Raw genomic sequence first — 20,428 nt, 5'->3', positions numbered from 1 at the left:
TACATCTTCTTAATTACATACACGTTTGACATTTTCTTACACGTGATATGTCTACTTTTACATTGTTATATTAATATAACGTTTTTACAATCGTTATTACATACCATGCAAACCATCACATCTATCACAATGTCAAACGAGAAAGCATATTTAATAAATAAACTATTAATTATGACTCAAATATTATTGTATCACTATAGTCTAAGTAACCCTTGTTTATTACTATTAAATTAACTATTTATTATTATTATATTATCTGTAATGCTGACAATGTGACAAGTGAGATCAGGTAAACATAGAATATTAGTATCATGCACCACACCACCCAGACTTTATTGTTACTATTATTATACTATTACTATTACTACTACTACAATATTGCAGGTAATATAGCGAGACCTAACTAAACTGAACTGTAGTATTTTTACTTGTACTTGTGTAATTTATCTGTAAAACTAACAGCCAGCATCTTTCTTGTATGTGAGAACGGCTACAAAAATGGAAGAAAAAAACAGTTTATCGTCCTTCAATTTTCTTTTTTTTTTCCCCCGAATGAAGTATTTTATCGTTTTGACATCGGTTCTTTTCTTTCTCTCCCGCTAAAGTTCGTCCTTGGTGGCGTTTCTCTCTTTCTGCTCCTCTTCCGCTCTCATGGTCTCCACGTACTTCCTCCTGTCGTCGTCCTCCTTTTTTTTTTTTTTTTTTTTTTTTGAGGATTGACAAGAAAAGGTTTTATTTTTAGGCCGCCGCCGACTTCCGTGGACAAACACAAAAGAGGCCGTTTACCTTCTTTCTGTCTTTTGCGGCTTTCTTCATCTCGGCGTGGACAAAAGCGAGCAAGGCCTTCAGCTTCATGTCGCCAGTGTAAAAAACCGCCTGCGATGGAAATATTTTTGTGAAAAAACAAAAAGTTTGAGGTGGCTTTTATGTGACCGGTATTGTGAATTTGAGGCGGCTTCACCCGTTTATTGCTTTTATTTTGTTTCCTGTTTTGATTGCCTTCAGAGGACTCTTGGCCTGAGTTGGTATTGAACAAGTTTTTTTTGTGAGCAAATGACTTGCATTTGTCTTTTCTGTGACTGGTGTAGTACATTTGATTTACTTTTGTAAAATGATATTACAAGTTTTATGTTGGTGTATTTGTACTTACTACCCATTCCCTCTGGCTTACTTCAACTTTTATTGTGATACAGCTTCTACAGTAGCTGTTTGTGAACAAATGACCTTTTTTATTTCATTATTATTTTTACTATAGCAGTTGGTTTTTACTTAAGCGTATTACTGCCACACACACACAAAAAAAAAAAAAAAAAACGGCGTCTTTCACATAAGTATGTGAAACCTATCACATAATCATGTGAAACATTTCACATAACTTTTTTTTGGGGGTTTGCCAGTAATACACTTCCGTAGATTTTACTATGTGTAGTAAGTATCTGCGAGCAACAGTCTGGTTTCATGCCTAGGAAGAGTAACACAGATGCATTATTTGTACTGAGGACGCTTGTGAAAAAGTACAGAGGTCAGAAGGAGCTACATTGTGTTTTCGTGGACCTAAAGAAAGCCCATGACAGAGCACCAAGAGAGGAAGTGTGGTACTGCATGCACAAGTCTGGTGTAGTGGAGAAATATGTTAGGATAGTGGTAGTGATAAAACAGTGGTGAGGCCGGCCATGATGTGCGGATTAGAGACGGTGGCACTGAAGAAACAACAGGAAGCTGAACTGGAGGTGGCAGAAATGAAGATGTTGAGGTTCTCGCTCGGAGTGACCAGGTTGGATAGGATTAGAAATGAGGTCATTAGAGGGACAGCCAAAGTTGGATGTTTTGGAGACAAGATTCGAGAGAGCAGACTTCGATGGTTTGGACATGTCCAGAGGCGAGAGAGGGAGTATGTTGGTAGAAGGGTGCTGAGGATGGAGCTGCCAGGCAAAAGAGCGAGAGGAAGACCAAAGAAAAGATTGATGGATGTTGTGAGGATGAGGACAGTGGGTGTTGGAAAGGAGGATGCACGAGATAGGCTTAGATGGAAAAAGATGACACGCTGTGGCGACCCCTAACCGGACGAGCCGAAAGGAAAAGAAGTTGGTTTTACTTTGTTCGGTTTGTTGTTAGGTTTGTACTTCCTGTTTTGGTTGGCTTGATAAGACACTCAACTCAAGATGGTATCGAAAACCTTTTTGTGATCAAAAGACTTTCATAAGGAATTTCTGTGTCTGATGTGGTGCGTTTGAGTTTACTGTTCAAGTGAGGCAGTTTTTTTTTTGTGTGTGTGTAGGATTTTTATTTTACCACTTCCTGTTTTTTGCCTTGCTAAGACACTCAGCAGGGATAGCAAGTAGATTTTTGTAAACAAAGGTCTTGTCGGTAGTGTACATTTGAGTTTGTTTAGCACAGTGCAGCTCTCTTTTGTTTTAATTGGTTTGTAGTTCTCGATAAGACTCATGGTCCAAGCTGGTGTACTCTTTGTACTTTTTGTGTGACTAAATGACTTGGATGAGAATTTTCCACTAAAGTCACTTTTCTGTTTGTGCTGTCTAGTGAGAAGCCGCAGGCTGCTACGTTAGCTTCTGGCGCTACCCGCCAGACAATCTGTGGCTGTGTATCGTACTCTCTCTGCGTAGAGGGCGGGGAAGAGGCAGAAGGCCGGATAGGCGCGTTGCACCGACATGTTGATGTCGTTGGCCGACGCGTCGATGCGAGCGACCACGACGTCGTCGTGGGCCTTGAAGGCCTCGGCTAACTCCTCCCACAGGGGGAACACCTCACGGCACTCTGGACTGTAGGGAACATCTGAAATACACGCAGAAACACAAGCCACTTCAATAGATACACATATACATACTTAATCCATCAATTTTCTTTTGCTGCTTATCCTCACAAGGGTCGCGGGAGTGCTGGAGCCTATCCCAGCTGTCAACGGGCAGGAGGTAGGCTACACCCTGAACCGGTTCCCAGCCAGCGTATCTCAGGGTACTTAATAAAGAGTAATGATTCAATTGTGGAATATAAACAAATTACAGTCATTTTTTAGTGAGACTTTTTTTTTACGTTACGAGGGAAAAATTTGGCATTTAGCAGTCCCATCGTATATTGTGTGTGTGGTGTGCACACACAGCTGAGAAAAAAAAATCCAGACTTGGCAGAGACGTCAAATGTGCGCTCACAGGCTTCCGACAAGCTCCACGAGCTGTTCCTCCATATTTGAGCCCCAGCTTATTTTCGGATTTGGATCGGACATGTTTGTTTTTATTCACACCTGCTTCCCTTGCTCCTGGGGACTGATGTCATAAAGTGTGATGCCGCCATCTACTGGTGGGGTTCCAAAGAAGAATTTTATTTAGAATATTGCTTAAATCTTAAGACCAAAAAAAAAATAAATAAAAATTGGGCAAGTGATGGCTTGTATCTGGAAAACCACGCAAGTAAAGGCACTTGTACGTTGGCGGCCTGACCCGTCCTGGATCACTTTGTCGTGTAGCCATGGCACAATTGTTTGCCCGAAATGTATCGCGCCGTAGGATTTTGGCCATTTTCATATTTTCAAATACGGTTTCCATGAGACCCGGAGGCTAATAGGCGCACTATGTGTCGGGCCACGTTCACCACGAATGCAGTTATGTTTTTTTTTGCCGGCCCGTCACGTCCTGAAGGTGTCCGTCACATCTTTTGCTTTCTGTCAAAGCTTTCTTGAATGTCACGAACCTCCGGTGAGGGGCTGGACCCAAATGCAGGAGTCCGGGACAAGGACATGGCGTTAGGCGTGGTTCAATTCAAAGCGGAGGTCATAAGCAGCCCGAGAAGGCAGAGGTACAAAAACGCTAGGCCAGGCAGGATCCAAAAGACATGCAGCGAGGTCTGATGACAAGAGACGAACTATGAACTAGGACTTGACTATGAAACATGAACTAAGACAGGACTAAACTAAGGTGGCACAGAAACACTGTGGCGAGGATAGCTCAACACTACACTATTTTCAGTGGTGGAGAGTCCGACTGTCAGCGAATGCCACGCCCCTCTTGGCAGTGGTCACAGCCTGGCTCACGACATTGAACAGACGTTCACGGCAGAGTCAACGGGAAGGGGTTGTCCCAAGAGTTTTGCTCGTGTAGTTGGGTTTACTTACAAAACAAAACAAACACAGTCCGATTGGGGTTAAAGGCAACTTCCTCAAAAGTACTTCCGACCAGTTCCTTGACCGGACGTTGGTCCCATCCCTCCGGTATCGGCTCGCTCTGCATCTTGGGCTGGCGACGACACGTACACAACTTCCAATAAGTTTGCGTTACACATCACACAGTCAAAGGTACCGTATGTACCTTGGCCTTGCCGTCCAGGTAGTCCTTGCAGAAGGCCTCGATGGAGCTGGCGTCCGGCGTGGACGAGGGCATCTGGTAGGTCACGTGGTCAGTCAAATTGACCAATCGGACGAGAGGAGCCTCGAAGGGCCGTACACGGAAGTATTCCATCAGACGGCCGTTCCGTGGCTCGAACACGTCCACCAATACGAACAAGATCTTAAGACACATAGTAGAAGAAGGTAAGATTCTGGGTGTGGGGGGGGGGGGGGGGCTGCACTTCTCACCCACCTTCATCCTGAAGCCCTCTGCAGCAGCCCTGAAGGCGGCGTGCATCTCGTGGAAATCGGCAGAGCTTTTGTTGACGAAAAGGAGGGCGTGGCTTAAAACGGGCGACGAGAGGATCTGAGTGGCTGTCTGAAGAATGAATTAATATATAATCATTTGGATTTCATTGGATACATTCAACTGGCCTGACAGTTCTGAGTTCCGGCTCAGACTGTGTGGAGTTTCATGCTTCAGTACATGCCTGTGACCCTTGTGAGGATAAGCGGAAAATGGATGGATGGGTCGGTGACAATGAATGGTGTCAGAGATTTTGCTCCCGTCAAGCAGTCCACGTGTGGAAAATGCAGCTCTCAGTTATTCCATAACACCCTTGAATACCTTTCCGGAATATTCCGTGACAGGATCCATCTGGTAGACGCTGATAAAAGTCAACAGGTCCTCTTTGGAAGTCTGAGCTGTCATCTTATAGGCTTGGATCAACTTCGACTGCAAACACAAACACGGGCAAAAATATCCCAACTTCAGCAACTGCGTGACCATTTTTTTTTTATTGAAACTAACGTACGTGTTATGTAACCAGCAAAAACAGTGTACAATATTCGACATATACGTATTTGTGTTTTTTTTTAAACATTGCAGATCATTTGTGTTTTTGTAAACGGCAAAGACAATTTAGAGAGTTGCGTAAACCTAACTAATGGAGTATTTGCAGCAGTTTGTACATAGCTTGGACAGTATAGCGGTTACGGCTCGTGCTAACTAACCGCTAACCACCCTGGACTAATATCCTGGGGGTTGATCATCCTGAAGCACGACGGTGGCAAATGCCATTGACGGCTTTAGACGTCAAATATCCACATTAACTGGGAAGGCTGGCAGTGAATTTTTTATGACATCTGTTTATCAAAAACCGTCTTTTATACGGTTTCTTATTGTATTCAAAGATTACTTTTTTTTTCATTTCCCAAGAAAGAAAGGAGCAATAAAACGTAACCAGGAGAGGAAAAATGACTGAACTCCACTTGATCTACTCTTGATCTTGAATGCATCACTTTAAACAAAAATGGTGAGAAACTGTTATTTCTACACAGGCACTTTCAAAGTCCTCCACGGTGTTTTCGAACAAGACCGAAAAACATTATGTAACCTGCTGTATCGGTGATGGTGAATATTTTATGGATACAGAGTACATTCAGAAATAATTGATTATATACTTGCAGTCTTGGGTAAACATTGTTTCGTAATACATAATAGCAAAAAAAAAAAATAAAAAATATACAACTTCCTGAGATTATACACATGGCCGGCAGGTGAGTTTGTGTGTATGTGAAGCATCATGAACTATGGCTCGAACCAATGGCTGAAATATTAACAATGCCGTTACTTATTTCAAGTCCTCAGCAAACCTCACCAGCATTATTTTATTCACATTAAAATACTCGGATTGAATAGTAACGAATTGTATGCCACTGATAACCTTAATTGGACACCGTAAATTGCCCCTAGGTGTGATTGTGAGTGCAGGTCTCTAAGTGTCCTGCGATTGGCTGGCAACCAGTTCAGGGTGTACCCCGCCTCCTGCCCGTTGACAGCTGGGATAGGCTCCAGCACTCCCGCGACCCTCGTGGGGATAAGCGGCTAAGAAAATGGATGAAAACCTTCCCAAAACTTTTGAAATAAGCTGTTCCGTCTTGATTGTACCTGTTTGAAGAGTAGCACGACGTCCTTCGTGACATCATATTTGGCGATGACGTCATCACTCTGCGTCACAGCAAAGCCGACGTCCGGGAGGCTGACTGCAGCCGCGTAAAACACCTGCGCGAACTCGCTGTCTAACTCCTACACTGACATATACACGACATATACACAAAATCAATAGTCTTATTTATTAGAAAAGCATTACTACGGTTAAGGGTTATCGCTCTTTACCTCAAAGAATCCAGCCACGCGAAACTCCTCCTCCTTCTCCATCTCGCTCCCCCATTGGCTGAGATCAGCGACAAGGTCGGCAATAGACCCCGCCCTCCTTTTCAGCCACGTGACAATGGAGGCGGAGCTCTGAGGAACTTTAATTGCACCCAGTTAGGGATGGAAATTTAAAAAAAAAAAAAAAAAAATATATATATATATATATATATATATATTCATATTTTTGAAGTTTTATATTCACTTTAGGAAAAAAAGGATTTTAAATGAGCCCCATAACACAAAATGTGTTAGTTTGTATTTGAATTTACATGAGGGGAACAAAAACAACCGTAATATTTATTTCCTCTATGTCTTTGGAAAAAGATCCAATAATAAAGTCATTTATTTATTAGACGATGATGTGTAATAAAATTTTTCAAGGTTTATTTTTAGTTAAAAAAATATTTTTGTTCTAGAAAATTAAATAAAGCTTTAAAAAACAGTAACATATTGTAACATATTTTGCATGGTTTTATTAATATTTACATAATTTTTTCATTATGTTCCATATTTATTTTCTTGACCTCTGGAGGGGAAAAAGCTTTGCTTCAAATAAAAGAAAACGGTTTAAACATTTGGAGAGAGACATTTTTAAAAAAATATGTTACAATGTACTATATAAATTGTACTCATGTCACAGTTCAACTATTTTTCTTGATGTCACTTCGGCGAACTTCAAATTTTGTGAAACTTAAATTAGAACTGTACTTAAACTCACCTGGGCAGGATACAAAGTTTAATTTATCTCCGAAAAGGTACAGCCTGATGTTTGGCGCTCCTGTCGCGTCAAGTTCTTTGGCTAGTTCTTTGTCTTTAGTCACATCCACCGTCGCCATCTTGACGTCAGAGTCCCGAAGATCGATGGCGGCTCCTTGAAACACTTCCGACAAACGATGGCCGTCTGCAGACAGCGGAGCATCTGGATGGCGACAAACATAAGACCATAAAATCAATCAATTAATCCAAAATTCATTTTTTGGCATCGTGATTTTTTTTCGCAAAAAGTTTTTACAAACTTCAACAAACCCGAGGTTTTTTTCTGTTAACATCAACGATGATTTGCTGGTCTTCAATTGATCTACTGCATGTGATTTTGTAAAAATCCATCTTCAATCAACCAAACGTGAATGTATTTTTTTAGTAAAGGTTAAAAACTTTTGGATTTGAACCTTACGAATGCGACTCGGTTCTACCGAATGCACATTGAAGATCGTTTTAATGCCCATAATCTGAATCTTTTTTTTTTTTGCATCCATAAAAACATCAAAGATTTAAAGCCGGTGTGACGGTCTGAGCGCTCCCCCGTGCTGAAAAGTCTCCCTGTGACGAATGCACATGCGGTACTAACAAGGGAACTTTGGGTACGTAGCAGACGCTTAGTGGGAAATCCCCCGGTCTCATAGTTCCCCTTCTTCTTACATACGTTATATCCTAACCTTAAAACAAAAGTTGATAAAAAGATATACACATATATGTACGTTCGCTGTGTTCGTCTTTCTGAGACGTCCATAGCGAACATGAACACTAGGCGACAAGTTATCGAATGGCATATGTCGAAGCATGGAAGGGGATATTTCAGAGGTTACAAAATATACGCACATGCGCAATAATCACAAGGAGACTTTCCAGCACCGGGAGCGCTCAGACCGTCACACCAGAACTGTCAGCATAGCTAACGTGCGTGCTCTTTCAAGTGTCTCTTCTACATGGAGCCAACCAAACAGAGGAAAGGGGTAGTCATAGCCATGTATGGAAAAATTGGATTCAAAACTGAGTCAAACAGAAGTCGGTGTCAGAGGGCTTTTGTGGTGGTGGTGGTGGTGGGGGGGGGGGGCATTTATAGAACAAAAGCAAGGTAAAAAGTAAGTTTCTTTCGGCTTGTGGTGTTTTCTGAAATAAAACTGACACTTTGATACAAAGTCAATGTCAGAGATTCACTCCGACGATGTAAGTAGCAAGTGTTCGAACTCACTGAATAGCACCAGTAGCTGTTTGTGGGTCTTCAGTGCTCTGTTAAAATTTCCCTTGTTCAGGTGTAAAATTCCGTCCTTCTCCGGCAGCATTTTGGCCTCCTGGCCGGCAGCAACGAGGCAGGACGCCAGCAACAGCAGCAGCGGCGACGGCGATCTCGCCATTGTTCCAACGGGCATCAAAGTGTGAGCGCGAGTGCCCGAAGGCTTCCCAGGTACTTGTGAATGTTATCAGGTCCGTCTCGTCGCTCATTAACTCTTGTTATCTGAGCCGGCCGACGCCTTTGTCATTGACTGTTGCTCGTATCAAGACAATTGCTAATAGTTGCCTAATACGGTTGGCCAAACAGCAAGGTCAAAATGGAGGTCCAAAAGCAAGATAGAACACTTTTGGTTATGCAAACACATTGAAATATTTTGCTTGGAGGTCAGGGGTTTATTTAGGCAAACATTTATGTGTTAAGTGTATGTGGAAGAGACGAAGCCGCTACTTTTTGTAACTGCAATTTATAACAAGAAAAACGAAGTCTATATTTAAGAACTATACACATTTTTGGGATCATCAAAGACGATTTATTTTTTAAACAAAACAAACTACATCTTTTGTTGAATGTCAGAAACATCAAAAGACAGTTTTTGGTAGTTTTGGTGATTTTTTTTTCCCACTTTCCTTATCTGGGCAATTTAAAGTTAAATAAAATTACAATTTATTATTTTAAATACATAATATCCGCATTTTTTATCGAATATTTTAGACCAGTGGTTCACAAACCTTTTACACCAAGATAACCACTTTTTTCTAGATAATTTTAAATATTCATTTTAAAACAATATTTTGACATTCCCTTGGGTTATAGTTGTCTGATATTTAGATTTATTTGACGATTTTTAGTGGGGAAACTATTACAAAAAATATAAGAATTTGAAAAAGGGGACGGTACTTTTTTTTTTTTACAGCACTGTACATCAGCTACAAAAATTACACAATTAATCAATGTATGCCACACATTTTTAAATACAATTATAAATGTTTCAAGAAACGAATGTATTTAAGGTAAATATTAAATACAATTGAACTCCACTTAAAACAGTGATTATTTTTTTTCACGTACCACCTACCACAATTCAATAATCACTGTCATAAATCATTTAAAGCAGGGGTGTCAAACTCATTTTTCTCGCGGGCCACATAGAAGTTCTGGTTTCCCTCAGAGGGCCGTTACGACTGTGAAACAAAAATATTGAATCGTCTAATCATATTTACATCATCAATTTATGAACCAGTTTTTGAATCAGAAATCAAAGGTAATGTTTTTTTTTTCAACTATTCATGTTTGGTAACACAAAAATGCTTGTAGTATCTCAACGTTATTATTTATGATACACGACAATTTGAAATTTTGGTACCGATTTTTACAAGAATCATGGAAACCGGCACTGTAGATTTGGCTTCGTGGGCCACATAAAATCATGCGGCAGGCCGCATCTGGCCCCCGGGCCTCGAGTTTGACACATATGATTAAAAACATCAACAAACCTAACAAACGTACTGTTCATCTTCAGTCATTGTGATTTTTTACTTAGTATACTTTGTCTAGCTCGATGCATTGTTTAAAAAAAAAAAAAAACAGCTATGTCCACATTTAACGTGGTCTGGTTATCCCTTTTTTAAGGTAACAAGAAGTTCAAGTAAAAGTGTCCAAATCGAGGACAGTGGACCCATGTCAAGCTTTATGGTGGACGTGTAAATGTTTCCCACAGCGAGGGCAGTAGTGATGAACGTCCCACAAATCTGGAATCATGAACGGGATCAGGCAGAAGCCACAAACCAATCTGGAATAATAACACGCTTAGGAAAAGGTAACGACACGTCAAGATGCTAAAGTGCTAATTACCCCGAAAAGGCCAGGACGCAGCATAAGGTGAAGGCACCCTTTCCGGGCATTTTTTTGATGTCTGTGACGACGTCGCGGCGGCAGCGTGGACACCGAACGTTGCCCGGAGAGCCGAGGAGGTTGCCCGTCGGCAGAGTTTGCTCTGATCCCGGTTGGGAAACCACCGCTTCTGTTGGGAAACGCACACACACACACACACACACTTTGGCTTCAGAGGAAGTGACAGCGGGACCTCAAAGCTTAGCAATGGTTCCATTTCGGTGGGTTTCTACTTCATGTTTTTGGTCACCTGATACGTCCCCAGAGACCAACTTTTAATTAACGTACAACTTTGGTCAGGAACTTCCATTGGTGTTGTGGATTTGAGTTTTTGGTAAATCCTGTTACTAGTTTTATCCTGGTCGGTTCCCAATTCTTGTTTTTTTTGTGAAAAGACTGCTGCGGATCTAAAGTGACGGATCTTTTTCTACGTTTAGTACTCTTGTGGTCATTTTGGGTTTTTTAACTTCCCGTTTATGTTCCTTGATACCAGCTTTTTATGAACAAAGTACAGATGGAGATCCTCTGCGACTGGTTTTTCACTTCCCTTTGACTGAGAATCCTTTCAACCCATCAAAACAGGAAGTAAAAAAAGAAAACTGTCCAAATAAAACCAGTAAGAACAATAAACAAAACTCCAGCCAGATATTGAAAAGGCACCTGAAGATGATTAATATACAGGCACTCAGCCTTCTGGATATATTAACCAGTTATTCTATCAAGCCGCCAAAAACAGGAAGTCAGAACCTACCAGTTTAAAAACTGGAACAGTGAAGAGCTACTTCAAAGTAAATTGTTGACAAATATCAGATCTGATCAAGAGTCAAATCACCAGAAAAAAAAAAGTAAGTACAAATTATCCAACTAAAACCAGAAAGTGGGAATCAGTTTTTGTTGTCCGGATCAGACTCTCAGCTGGAACTCGTATTGGCCAGCTTTTTGTGAGCAAAAACTTTGGTTGCCATCTTCTTAATTTGAGTTACGTCTGTTAAGTCGCTTTATCGCTGTGAATGTTTTTTACCCAGGTACGTTTAAGCTTCCCTTCGGCTCGACAAGACTCATCTGGAGCTGGTGTCAACAGGCTTTTTGTGAACAAAGCTCTGTTCTGGACCTACTGTCACTGATTTTATTCTGTTAAAGTCCTGCTCCGTTCTCAGCTGAAAAAAAAAGTCAATTTTTGGTGAACAAAGGACGTAGAAGTGGATCTCTATCATGACTGCTGTTGTGCTGTTTTGACCTAGTGCCCTCACTGGTTTTATTTTGGTGGGTTCGTACTTCCTGCTCTTGTTCCTCAACTTTTTGTGAACAATTCATTGATGTACCGCCAATCTTCGGTAACTGGTGGTGGGCATACGAGTTCCTTTAGTGAGATTACTGCTTTTACTCAGACATCTTTTCACTTCCTGTTCCAGTCGGATCGACCAACTTTTTGTGAGCAAAACTTTTTAACGTTGAGTTGACTGAGAATCCTTTCAACCCATCAAAACAGGAAGTAAAATAAGAAAACTGTCCAAATAAAACCAGTAAGAACAATAAACAAAACTCCAGCCACATATTGAAAAGGCACCTGAAGATGATTAATATACAGGCACTCAGCCTTCTGGATATATTAACCAGTTATTCTATCAAGCCGCCAAAAACAGGAAGTCAGAACCTACCAGTATAAAAACTGGAACAGTGAAGAGCTACTTCAAAGTAAATTGTTGCCAAATATCAGATCTGATCAAGAGTCAAATCACCAGAAAAAAAAAATAAGTACAAATTATCCAACTAAAACCAGAAAGTGGGAATCAGTTTTTGTTGTCCAGATCAGACTCTCAGCTGGAACTCGTATTGGCCAGCTTTTTGTGAGCAAAAACTTTGGTTCCCATCTTCTTAATTTGAGTTACGTCTGTTAAGTCGCTTTATCGCTGTGAATGTTTTTTACCCAGGTACGTTTAAGCTTCCCTTCGGCTCGACAAGACTCATCTGGAGCTGGTGTCAACAGGCTTTTTGTGAACAAAGCTCTGTTCTGGACCTACTGTCACTGATTTTATTCTGTTAAAGTCCTGCTGCGTTCTCAGCTGAAAAAAAAAAGTCAATTTTTGGTGAACAAAGGACGTAGAAGTGGATCTCTATCATGACTGCTGTTGTGCTGTTTTGACCTAGTGCCCTCACTGGTTTTATTTTGGTGGGTTCGTACTTCCTGCTCTTGTTCCTCAACTTTTTGTGAACAATTCATTGATGTACCGCCAATCTTCGGTAACTGGTGGTGGGCATACGAGTTCCTTTAGTGAGATTACTGCTTTTACTCAGACATCTTTTCACTTCCTGTTCCAGTCGGATCGACCAACTTTTTGTGAGCAAAACTTTTTAACGTTGAGTAGCTCCCTGTGACTGAAGTTGGGGGTACAACCGCATTAAATTTGTTGCATACCCAACGTCGGTGTCAGATGGATGCTGACTGGAGACGTCTGCGGGAGACTGAAGATTGTTGGCATCAAGACAGGAAACGGATCTGGACACAATAGGAGAAGAAAACGACTTTAAAAGCATACTTCTAGTTTATTTTACTCTATGGGTGCTTAAGGAGGGATCTTACTGGTCTCTTGATAGGGAGGCGGGTTTACAGAGTGGGAAATGGAAGCGTAATAAGAAGGCGGAGGGGAAACGTCACACCCGTCCACAGCAGCAGAAGACGGCCCTGTGACCTCGTCGTATGCCGGAGGGTCCATCGGCGTAGTTGTGTGTGTGTGTGTTGGGGGGGCTGCTGACGAGACAATGCAGACAAATCAGCAATCAAGGTGTGTTCAAATTCGGCCATGCATCGGCCATGTGTAATGAAAATAAAAATAGAACTCTGCGCAACCCGGCTCCACCCATCGTTTTTAGGATACGAGCCGAAATAACCCTTTCAAAGGGGAATTTGTTATTTTTTTGGTAATGTTTAAGAATAAAAAAAGCACTCTTGAATCTTTATGAAAACATTTAATCATAACCAAACAGATAGAAACAAAGAGTGATGTCATCAGAAGACGTGACATCAGCGTCCACACAGATGACACGCAGATGTACATCGTCGTGTCTCCTGATGACACGCGGCCAATCGATACCTTTTAAATTATGACCATATTTTAAATATTAAAATCGTTGACGGACTAAACAGAGGTTTTAGTTATCGGTCCAGGAGGCAAGAGAGGAAACGTTTTTGTCAAAACTACAAGATTTAAGACCCTTACAATGGGTGTCATTTTTGACTCAGATTTCAATTTATATTTCACACCAGGGTGTATTTTGTCCATTGATAAAAGGGTCATAAAAAGTGAAGGAAAAAATGGATGCAAGGTAGCACACAAAACACATTCATGACCTTGACTTTTTGAAGTGATTCAGAAGCTTAACGTGCGGCTCAATAAGGGGGAAGACGGAGGCCGAGATTTTTTCATCAGGCACATCTGGTGAGCTGCAAGACATAAAATAGGAATAGTAAGAAAAAAATATGTATAATCGGAGTAAGAATATGGCAATGTCTAAAACTACAAAAAAAGAAATTAAAGTCATCTTTTTATTTTATCCGTTTCATCAGTTAAATCATCTATCCATCCATCTATTTTCTTAGCCCGTTATCCTCACAAGGGTTGCGGGAGTGCTGGAGCCAATCCCAGCTGTCAATGGGCAGGAGTCGGGGTACACCCTGAACTGGTTGCCGGCCAATCGCAGGGCACAAAGAAACAGACAACAGTCACATGCACAATTTAGAGCAGAGGTGTCGAACTCTAGGCCCGGGGGACAGATCCGGCCCGCCACATGATTTTATGTGGCCCGCAAAGCCAAATCTAGTTTCCATTTCCGTGATTCTTGGAAAAATCTGTACTGAAATTTCCAAACTGTCATATCATATATATTCAAGTTATGATGTTACAAGCATTTTTGTGTTACCAAACACGAATAGCTGAAAAACATGTTACCCTTGATTTCAGATTCTGGTTCATAAATTGATTATGTAAACATGATAAGACGATTAAACATTTTTGTTGGTTCACAGTCAAAACGGCACTCTGAGGGAAACCCGAACTACAGCGAGGACCGTGAGACAAATGAGTTTGACACCCCTGATTTAGAGTGTCCAGTTAGTGCATGTTTTTAGGATGTGGGAGGAAACCGGAGTTCCCGGAGAAAGCCCACGCAGGGGACGGGGAGAACATGCAAACTCCGCACAGGCGGGGCCGGGATCGAACCCGGGTCCTCAGAACTGTGAGGCAAACGCTTTACAGATGCCAAAGCAGATGTAATAAGCTTTGAAAAAGTTTCTTACCGTTTTTGTACTTCATTCCTCCGGCACTGGAGAAGGGATAGCAATGTCCAAAATGTCCTCCAGCTCAACCAAATTGAACCCTCAACCCACTTGTGTGTGTGTGTGTGTGTGGGGGGGGGGGGGGTATGAGGGACAATGAACCCAACCTTGGGTGAAAGTAACCCAATCTTCAGCTACCCGGCGAGTAAGTTAGGAAAACAACACGGCATTATTTTTTGTGTACGCAAGAGCAGCAGTCACACCTTTAACAAAGACGCGAGCCGGACTGCGAGGTTGCGACGTGCAAATCGGCAGCGATAGCTGCGAGATCAAAGCCCGTCCGACCAGTTCGTTAGCGCAATCAAAAAAATATTTCCCACAGCCCTTATAGCCTATAATTATATTTTACGTACAGTATTTAGGTCATGCCGGGCTTTTACGATCACGCTAAGTAAGCGCTTCAATCAAAGTTGACTGTTAGCACTTTCATATAATAATTAGGATAAACTAAAAAATTTGGCATTTTGTGAATCCAATCAATTAATAGTTACACACCCGACTGACTCACTCCAATCATCATACAATTTGTTCTGATTACAATCTAATTGCAATATGATACCATTCATTTCAGATGTGGTGTGATAGCATTCGATTCACTGAAATTATGACGCAAAGTTGTACAATTCACATTTGCACGGCTTAACTCATTCAGATCATGATGGAAAGCCAAGTGATTCACTTCTATTATAACAGGATTCACAATTAAAATATGATAGAATCTAAATTGATTTATGATTTCATATACTCCAACTGCAATACCATAGAATTCACTCCAAATAGCTGCCTCCAATCAAGAAGGGACTCACTCCAATTACGAGGCTTTATTGATCATCCTGATTAGATGATTCACTCCGATTATGGTACAAGATGTTCAACCCCCAATTTCAATTCAAGTCAGTCTAAACGTAATATGATAATTTAATTCGCACCGACTACAATGCAATACAAATTCATTTACTCCAGTGAAGACACGGCTGACTCTTCCAATAAAAATGCAGTATATTGTTATCAGGTACGTGAGACTTCAAGATACAGTAAAAGCCTCGGTTCTCAAACGTCCCCGTTTTCAAACAAAAATTTAGCGAATTTTTTTTTTCCTTCTGTTTTCGAACGAAATTCAGTACTCGATCGCCCCCGACAAACCCCGGAAATAACATATTGCGCGCGGCCATACCAGCTGACTCACAACGCGCTTCGATGTGAATTCCCACACCGGTGAAAAACCCGGAAATAGCATTGCTGTCACGAACGGGGCACGAGGGCGGACCCAAATGCACGACTCCAGAGACACGCAGACGGTGCAGAGGAAACCTTTATTCAGTCCAAGGTCAGTGTTCAGGTAAGCAGTCCAAACCAGGCAGAAGTTACAGTACGGCAGGCTTACGAGGGTGGTTAGTGGACAGGCGTGGGTCGGTACACGGAGAACAGAAGTCAGCCAAGCAGGAGTGCGGGAACGAGGCATCAAGGACGACGATCTAGCGGAGGACAAGTCGTCCCCCCCCAAGTCCTACATATACTGGGCGTCATCAACTGTAACACGGTGCGGGTGTGCTCTGACTAATTGGCTGGCCAAGCCCAGCCTGGGCAGGAAGCCCGGAGCATGACAATTGCCTGCGACGCAAGCAGTTGACCCACCCACAGACGCGTTTTGTTATTGTCAATTCGAACACCCCCCCCCCCCCGAAAAAAACCTCCCAGAAATGACACTGTTATTCTGTATAACGCAGCCTCTGTACACAGACGTGTCCCGGTAGTGACTGTTGTTTTTCTTCTTATCGAGGACGACCGTATTAACCCCCAATCATGGCTCCAAGGAGGCAAGTTGCTTGTTTAAAGTTATTCTGCACTGTTGATAAAAAATTGTTTACAAGGCCGGGGGCCCAGTCGCTAAAGATACAGCAATGCACTCCCAGCCTACCGTACTCTACTACTAAAGCATACATTTTAAGCAAAAAATAAATATATTTCTTAAATTATTTTATTATATAAAGTATTTAAACTATACATGTATTTCTACTATGCAGTTTATTATCTGAAAAATCTAAAAAAATGCTTTAAAAAGCTTAATTTTTTAGGCTTGGAACACATTATTTCTTTTTCCATTCATTGTAATGGGAAACGTCGATTCGGTTGGTGAACAAATCACTTCTTGAACTGTTTTCTGGAACGGATTGTGGCCGAGAACTGAGGTTTTACCACAAGACTTAAAAATACAGTCTGCTCCCTAAAAAAAACACAGATTCAAAATTTCAAAGATAAGGAACAGACTCACATCGGCAGTAAACGGAACGCATGATGTCAACAATAATGACCCAAAACAGATGAAAACAAACCAGTTAGCTAAATACACACAAGTTGGTGAGACAGCGAGGCACACCTGGACAAGACAGGAGCGGGCTGGAGGCAGTTGATTGGTTGACGAAAGGAACCGGGCTGACGGGAACAAGATGTGACGAAAACCCAATGAATGGACTAGACATGAACAAGAGACGTGGAAAAGCAACACGGACTACAACTAAATCTAATCCAAATAAAATTGACAAAAACACCTGTCGCGTCAGATGTGATTTCATTGACTCCAATTCCGACGCGATACAGCAAACTCAATTTACACCACAATGTGATTCACTTCAATTATTGTTTGATTTGATTTGCAACAATTATTGTGGTTTTAATCGCTCCATTTATAAAGCAATTCATTCAGATAATGATAAAATTGACTTCATTATTAATACAATATGATTAATATCCAGTTACAATGCAATGTTTGCGGTGGGCAAAAAAATCTCTCTCAGGCGGACTTGAAGCAGTCAAAACGAGTTCATGTCAGGTTTTTGGCAGTTGAAGTTGCGAGACGACACACCTCCATCACCTCGCTATGTATCGTCAGTATGTACCTTACGCACAATAGGAACGTTGTAAATCCCCCCCCCCCCAAAAAAGTCTTCAGCGGGTCAAATGCTAAATCAGGTCACGGAATTGACGTGGTTAGCTATGCAGTTAGCATTTCACCCGTTGCTTCTTACAACTGCGAGTTGGGGAAAATACAACTCAAACAGCTGCAAATTTGACAGAAAACTCATGGATTCATTTGCCAATTACGCTTTATTAATTACAGCACTTATGTCACGCTCAGAAAACACGTTTGTTACGCATCATTTCGTGTCACGATTGACGGATTGACCCTTTTACCGCGTGGCACGTTTTCACCCAATTCCGTACAGTTAGCACAGATATATCAAAATACAACATAGAAGAGTTATCTGGGATTTTTTTTTCGATAAAAAAAAAAACAACTTGTGATAATAACAAAGTAAATCCATCGAAGAATAAAACATTTTTGTTGTTTTGAAAAAATATACGTTCGTAATGAAAGGTACTACGCCCCAATGATTAAATAAGAACAACAATCAGTTATTTAAAATGAAAACAAAGAACAAATGATGGACAAAAGCCACAAGAATCAGACGGCATTATGATAACGACAACAATCTTATTGTATCTTACCATGATATATGATGAAATATGAGAAATACAAAGTGGAGAAAAACTCAAAACTCTATAGAAAATAGAAAATTAACAAAAAATAAATCTAAACAACCATTGTATGTTATCATGAGAAAATATCAAAACATGATTTTTATGGAAACACCTAAATGAATAGAAACTTTTTTTTAGCAATAAAAGCCAAATAGTGAATAAAGTTAAACCCATCCATCCATTTTCCATGCCGCTTATCCTCACAAAGGTCCCGGGGGTGCCGGAGACTATCCCCGCTATGTTCGGGCAGGAGGCCTGGCACACCCTGAATTGGCCAGCCAATCGGAGAGCACATACAGACAAATAACAGTAGCACTCGCAACCAAACCTACGGGCAATTTAAAGTCTTCAATTAATTTACCACGCATGGTCTGGGAGTGTGGGAGGAAACCGGAGTACCCGGGAAAAACCCATGCAAAACTCGGCGCAGGCGGGGCTGCGATTTGAAACCTCAAAACTGTGAGGCGGATGTGCTAACCAATAGTCCGCCGTGCCGTCCAAGTTCAATGCGATGCAACCCTCTTTTGTTTTTAAATATTAGACTTTGGTGCACAAAATGTTTTGCCCCACAAACTTCCAATAAAGGTGTGCCGTAAGATTTTTCAACTGTAAAGTAAGTTCCTTGGCTCCAAAAAGGTTGGAATGCGCTGCTCTGGTCAAAATCACGCGTTCAAAACAACAACAGCATGTTTACACACAATCACGAGCGCTAGCACTAGCTCGCTAGGCTACGTCACGTTTTGTTGCCTGCCTGCGAGCTGTATCGTATCGAAGGCACGTGAATATACCTCAAAGAAGCCTTGCACAAAGTCCTCCCCTGTCCTGAGCACCAGTGACCGCCAACAGACGTGGCAATTATCCACCGATTCACATCAGTCCGATAAAATCAGCGTGAAGTCTGATCTGTAGATGGAGTCAAATAGGACAACACACGCAGGCAATTCGGCGTCTTATCTCCTAATGGTCTCACCAAGAGATGCACCCGATGTAGGCCACTGCCCTGGGCTTGCGCTTGGTGAAAGGTCGTGACCTTGTGACAACAGTGTGAGCATCGCACTTGACCGGGAGTGTTCACCAGCTGGTCGACTGACATGGTCTGTTGTGACCTTGGCTCTGTCACTACCACTTGCGAGACTTGTGTCACGTGGACCTGCTGATTCCTGACCCCTGAGAGACAAAGAAGTCCAAAACATGAGGACATCACTCAAATAAATGTACAGTGGAAACATTGTAGGATTTGGAATTAAAGATCAAGTGTCATGAAATGGATGATTTTTAGTATGCTATGAATGAAAATACGGCAGCCGGTATGGACCCATCGGTTTTTTTTTCACCACCAAACATAATTTTGACGTATATGGCTTTTTGTAACTCCCGCCATGAAAATCCTCTGGATGATCTGTTTTCGACAAGAAGCAAGAAGTGACGTACGGGGCAGGAGCACCCGCCAGCGGACTCGTTTGTTTCTATGAGTTTTGCCTCCGGGAAGCTAGCTCGTTGTTCCTTCGTGTTAGCCAAAATGCCGGCTCGTTGCATTGCTGGACGTCGCTCAAACACTCGGGAGGATGGATTCGTCCTTCATACTTTTCCAAAAGATCCGGTCCGTTGTGAAAAATGTATTGCACAGGTGCGAAGGACGAGAGCTTCGTGGGTCCCAAACGACCGATAGGTGCGCATACAGCTACTAAAAAAAAATAATAGTATGGGGCGGACAACGTAATCAGTCTCTCATAACGTAACACAAGATCCGCGTACGTATGACAGGGGTACTAAATGTGTCGATGTGCACGTCGGACGAAGGCTGCCACGTCGGGCTCGCGAACGGCGGCGGCTATGAACATGACCCGGCCACCGGTCTTGTCGGTCAGGGTGGCTCGTCGCGGGCCGCGATAGCTCATCTCCGCTGCTGAAGTGGATCGGACGGGGAGGCTGTTTGGCCGTGATCCACGTATCATCTAAATATTGCTCGAAACAATAGGGTAATATTGCCCTGGTGACTTCACTTGGTTGTGAGATGTTCTCTTCTTCTTCAAAAAAAAAAGAGTAATTGGAGACTGTCTGGCTCCATGTGCCTTGCGATTGGCTGGCAACCAGTTC

The 20,428-nt window shown here is 41.9% G+C and overlaps 1 protein-coding gene and 1 long non-coding RNA gene across 3 annotated transcripts; one reads left to right on the top strand and one right to left on the bottom strand.

The window, feature by feature from the left end:
* Positions 1 to 309: 309 nt before the first annotated feature.
* On the bottom strand, positions 310 to 11,473 carry zgc:136472 (uncharacterized protein LOC678514 homolog). Of its 2 annotated transcripts, none has more exons than XM_061829664.1 (11): positions 10,420 to 11,473; positions 7,273 to 7,473; positions 6,516 to 6,652; positions 6,288 to 6,425; positions 4,965 to 5,072; positions 4,590 to 4,715; positions 4,320 to 4,517; positions 4,127 to 4,247; positions 2,612 to 2,793; positions 787 to 876; positions 310 to 686 (listed from the first exon to the last, which is right to left on the bottom strand). In XM_061829664.1, exons 1-11 carry the CDS (start codon positions 10,673 to 10,675, stop codon positions 600 to 602), a joined length of 1,644 nt encoding a protein of 547 aa, XP_061685648.1. In that variant the 5' UTR covers positions 10,676 to 11,473; the 3' UTR covers positions 310 to 599. The 2 variants fall into 2 exon arrangements, with proteins under 2 accessions (XP_061685648.1, XP_061685649.1); XM_061829665.1 differs by lacking the exon at positions 10,420 to 11,473 and adding an exon at positions 8,527 to 8,733.
* On the top strand, positions 8,387 to 10,442 carry LOC133506005 (uncharacterized). The gene is made up of 3 exons (XR_009796381.1): positions 8,387 to 8,501; positions 8,588 to 8,739; positions 10,198 to 10,442. It is a non-coding gene; the product is annotated as an uncharacterized LOC133506005 (long non-coding RNA).
* Positions 11,474 to 20,428: the final 8,955 nt, after the last annotated feature.

Source organism: Syngnathoides biaculeatus, chromosome 9, assembly GCF_019802595.1.
Source record: "Syngnathoides biaculeatus isolate LvHL_M chromosome 9, ASM1980259v1, whole genome shotgun sequence".
Classification (NCBI taxonomy): domain Eukaryota; kingdom Metazoa; phylum Chordata; class Actinopteri; order Syngnathiformes; family Syngnathidae; genus Syngnathoides; species Syngnathoides biaculeatus.
Note: the sequence above shows the minus strand (reverse complement) of the source record. Positions and strands in the feature narration are given on the sequence as shown.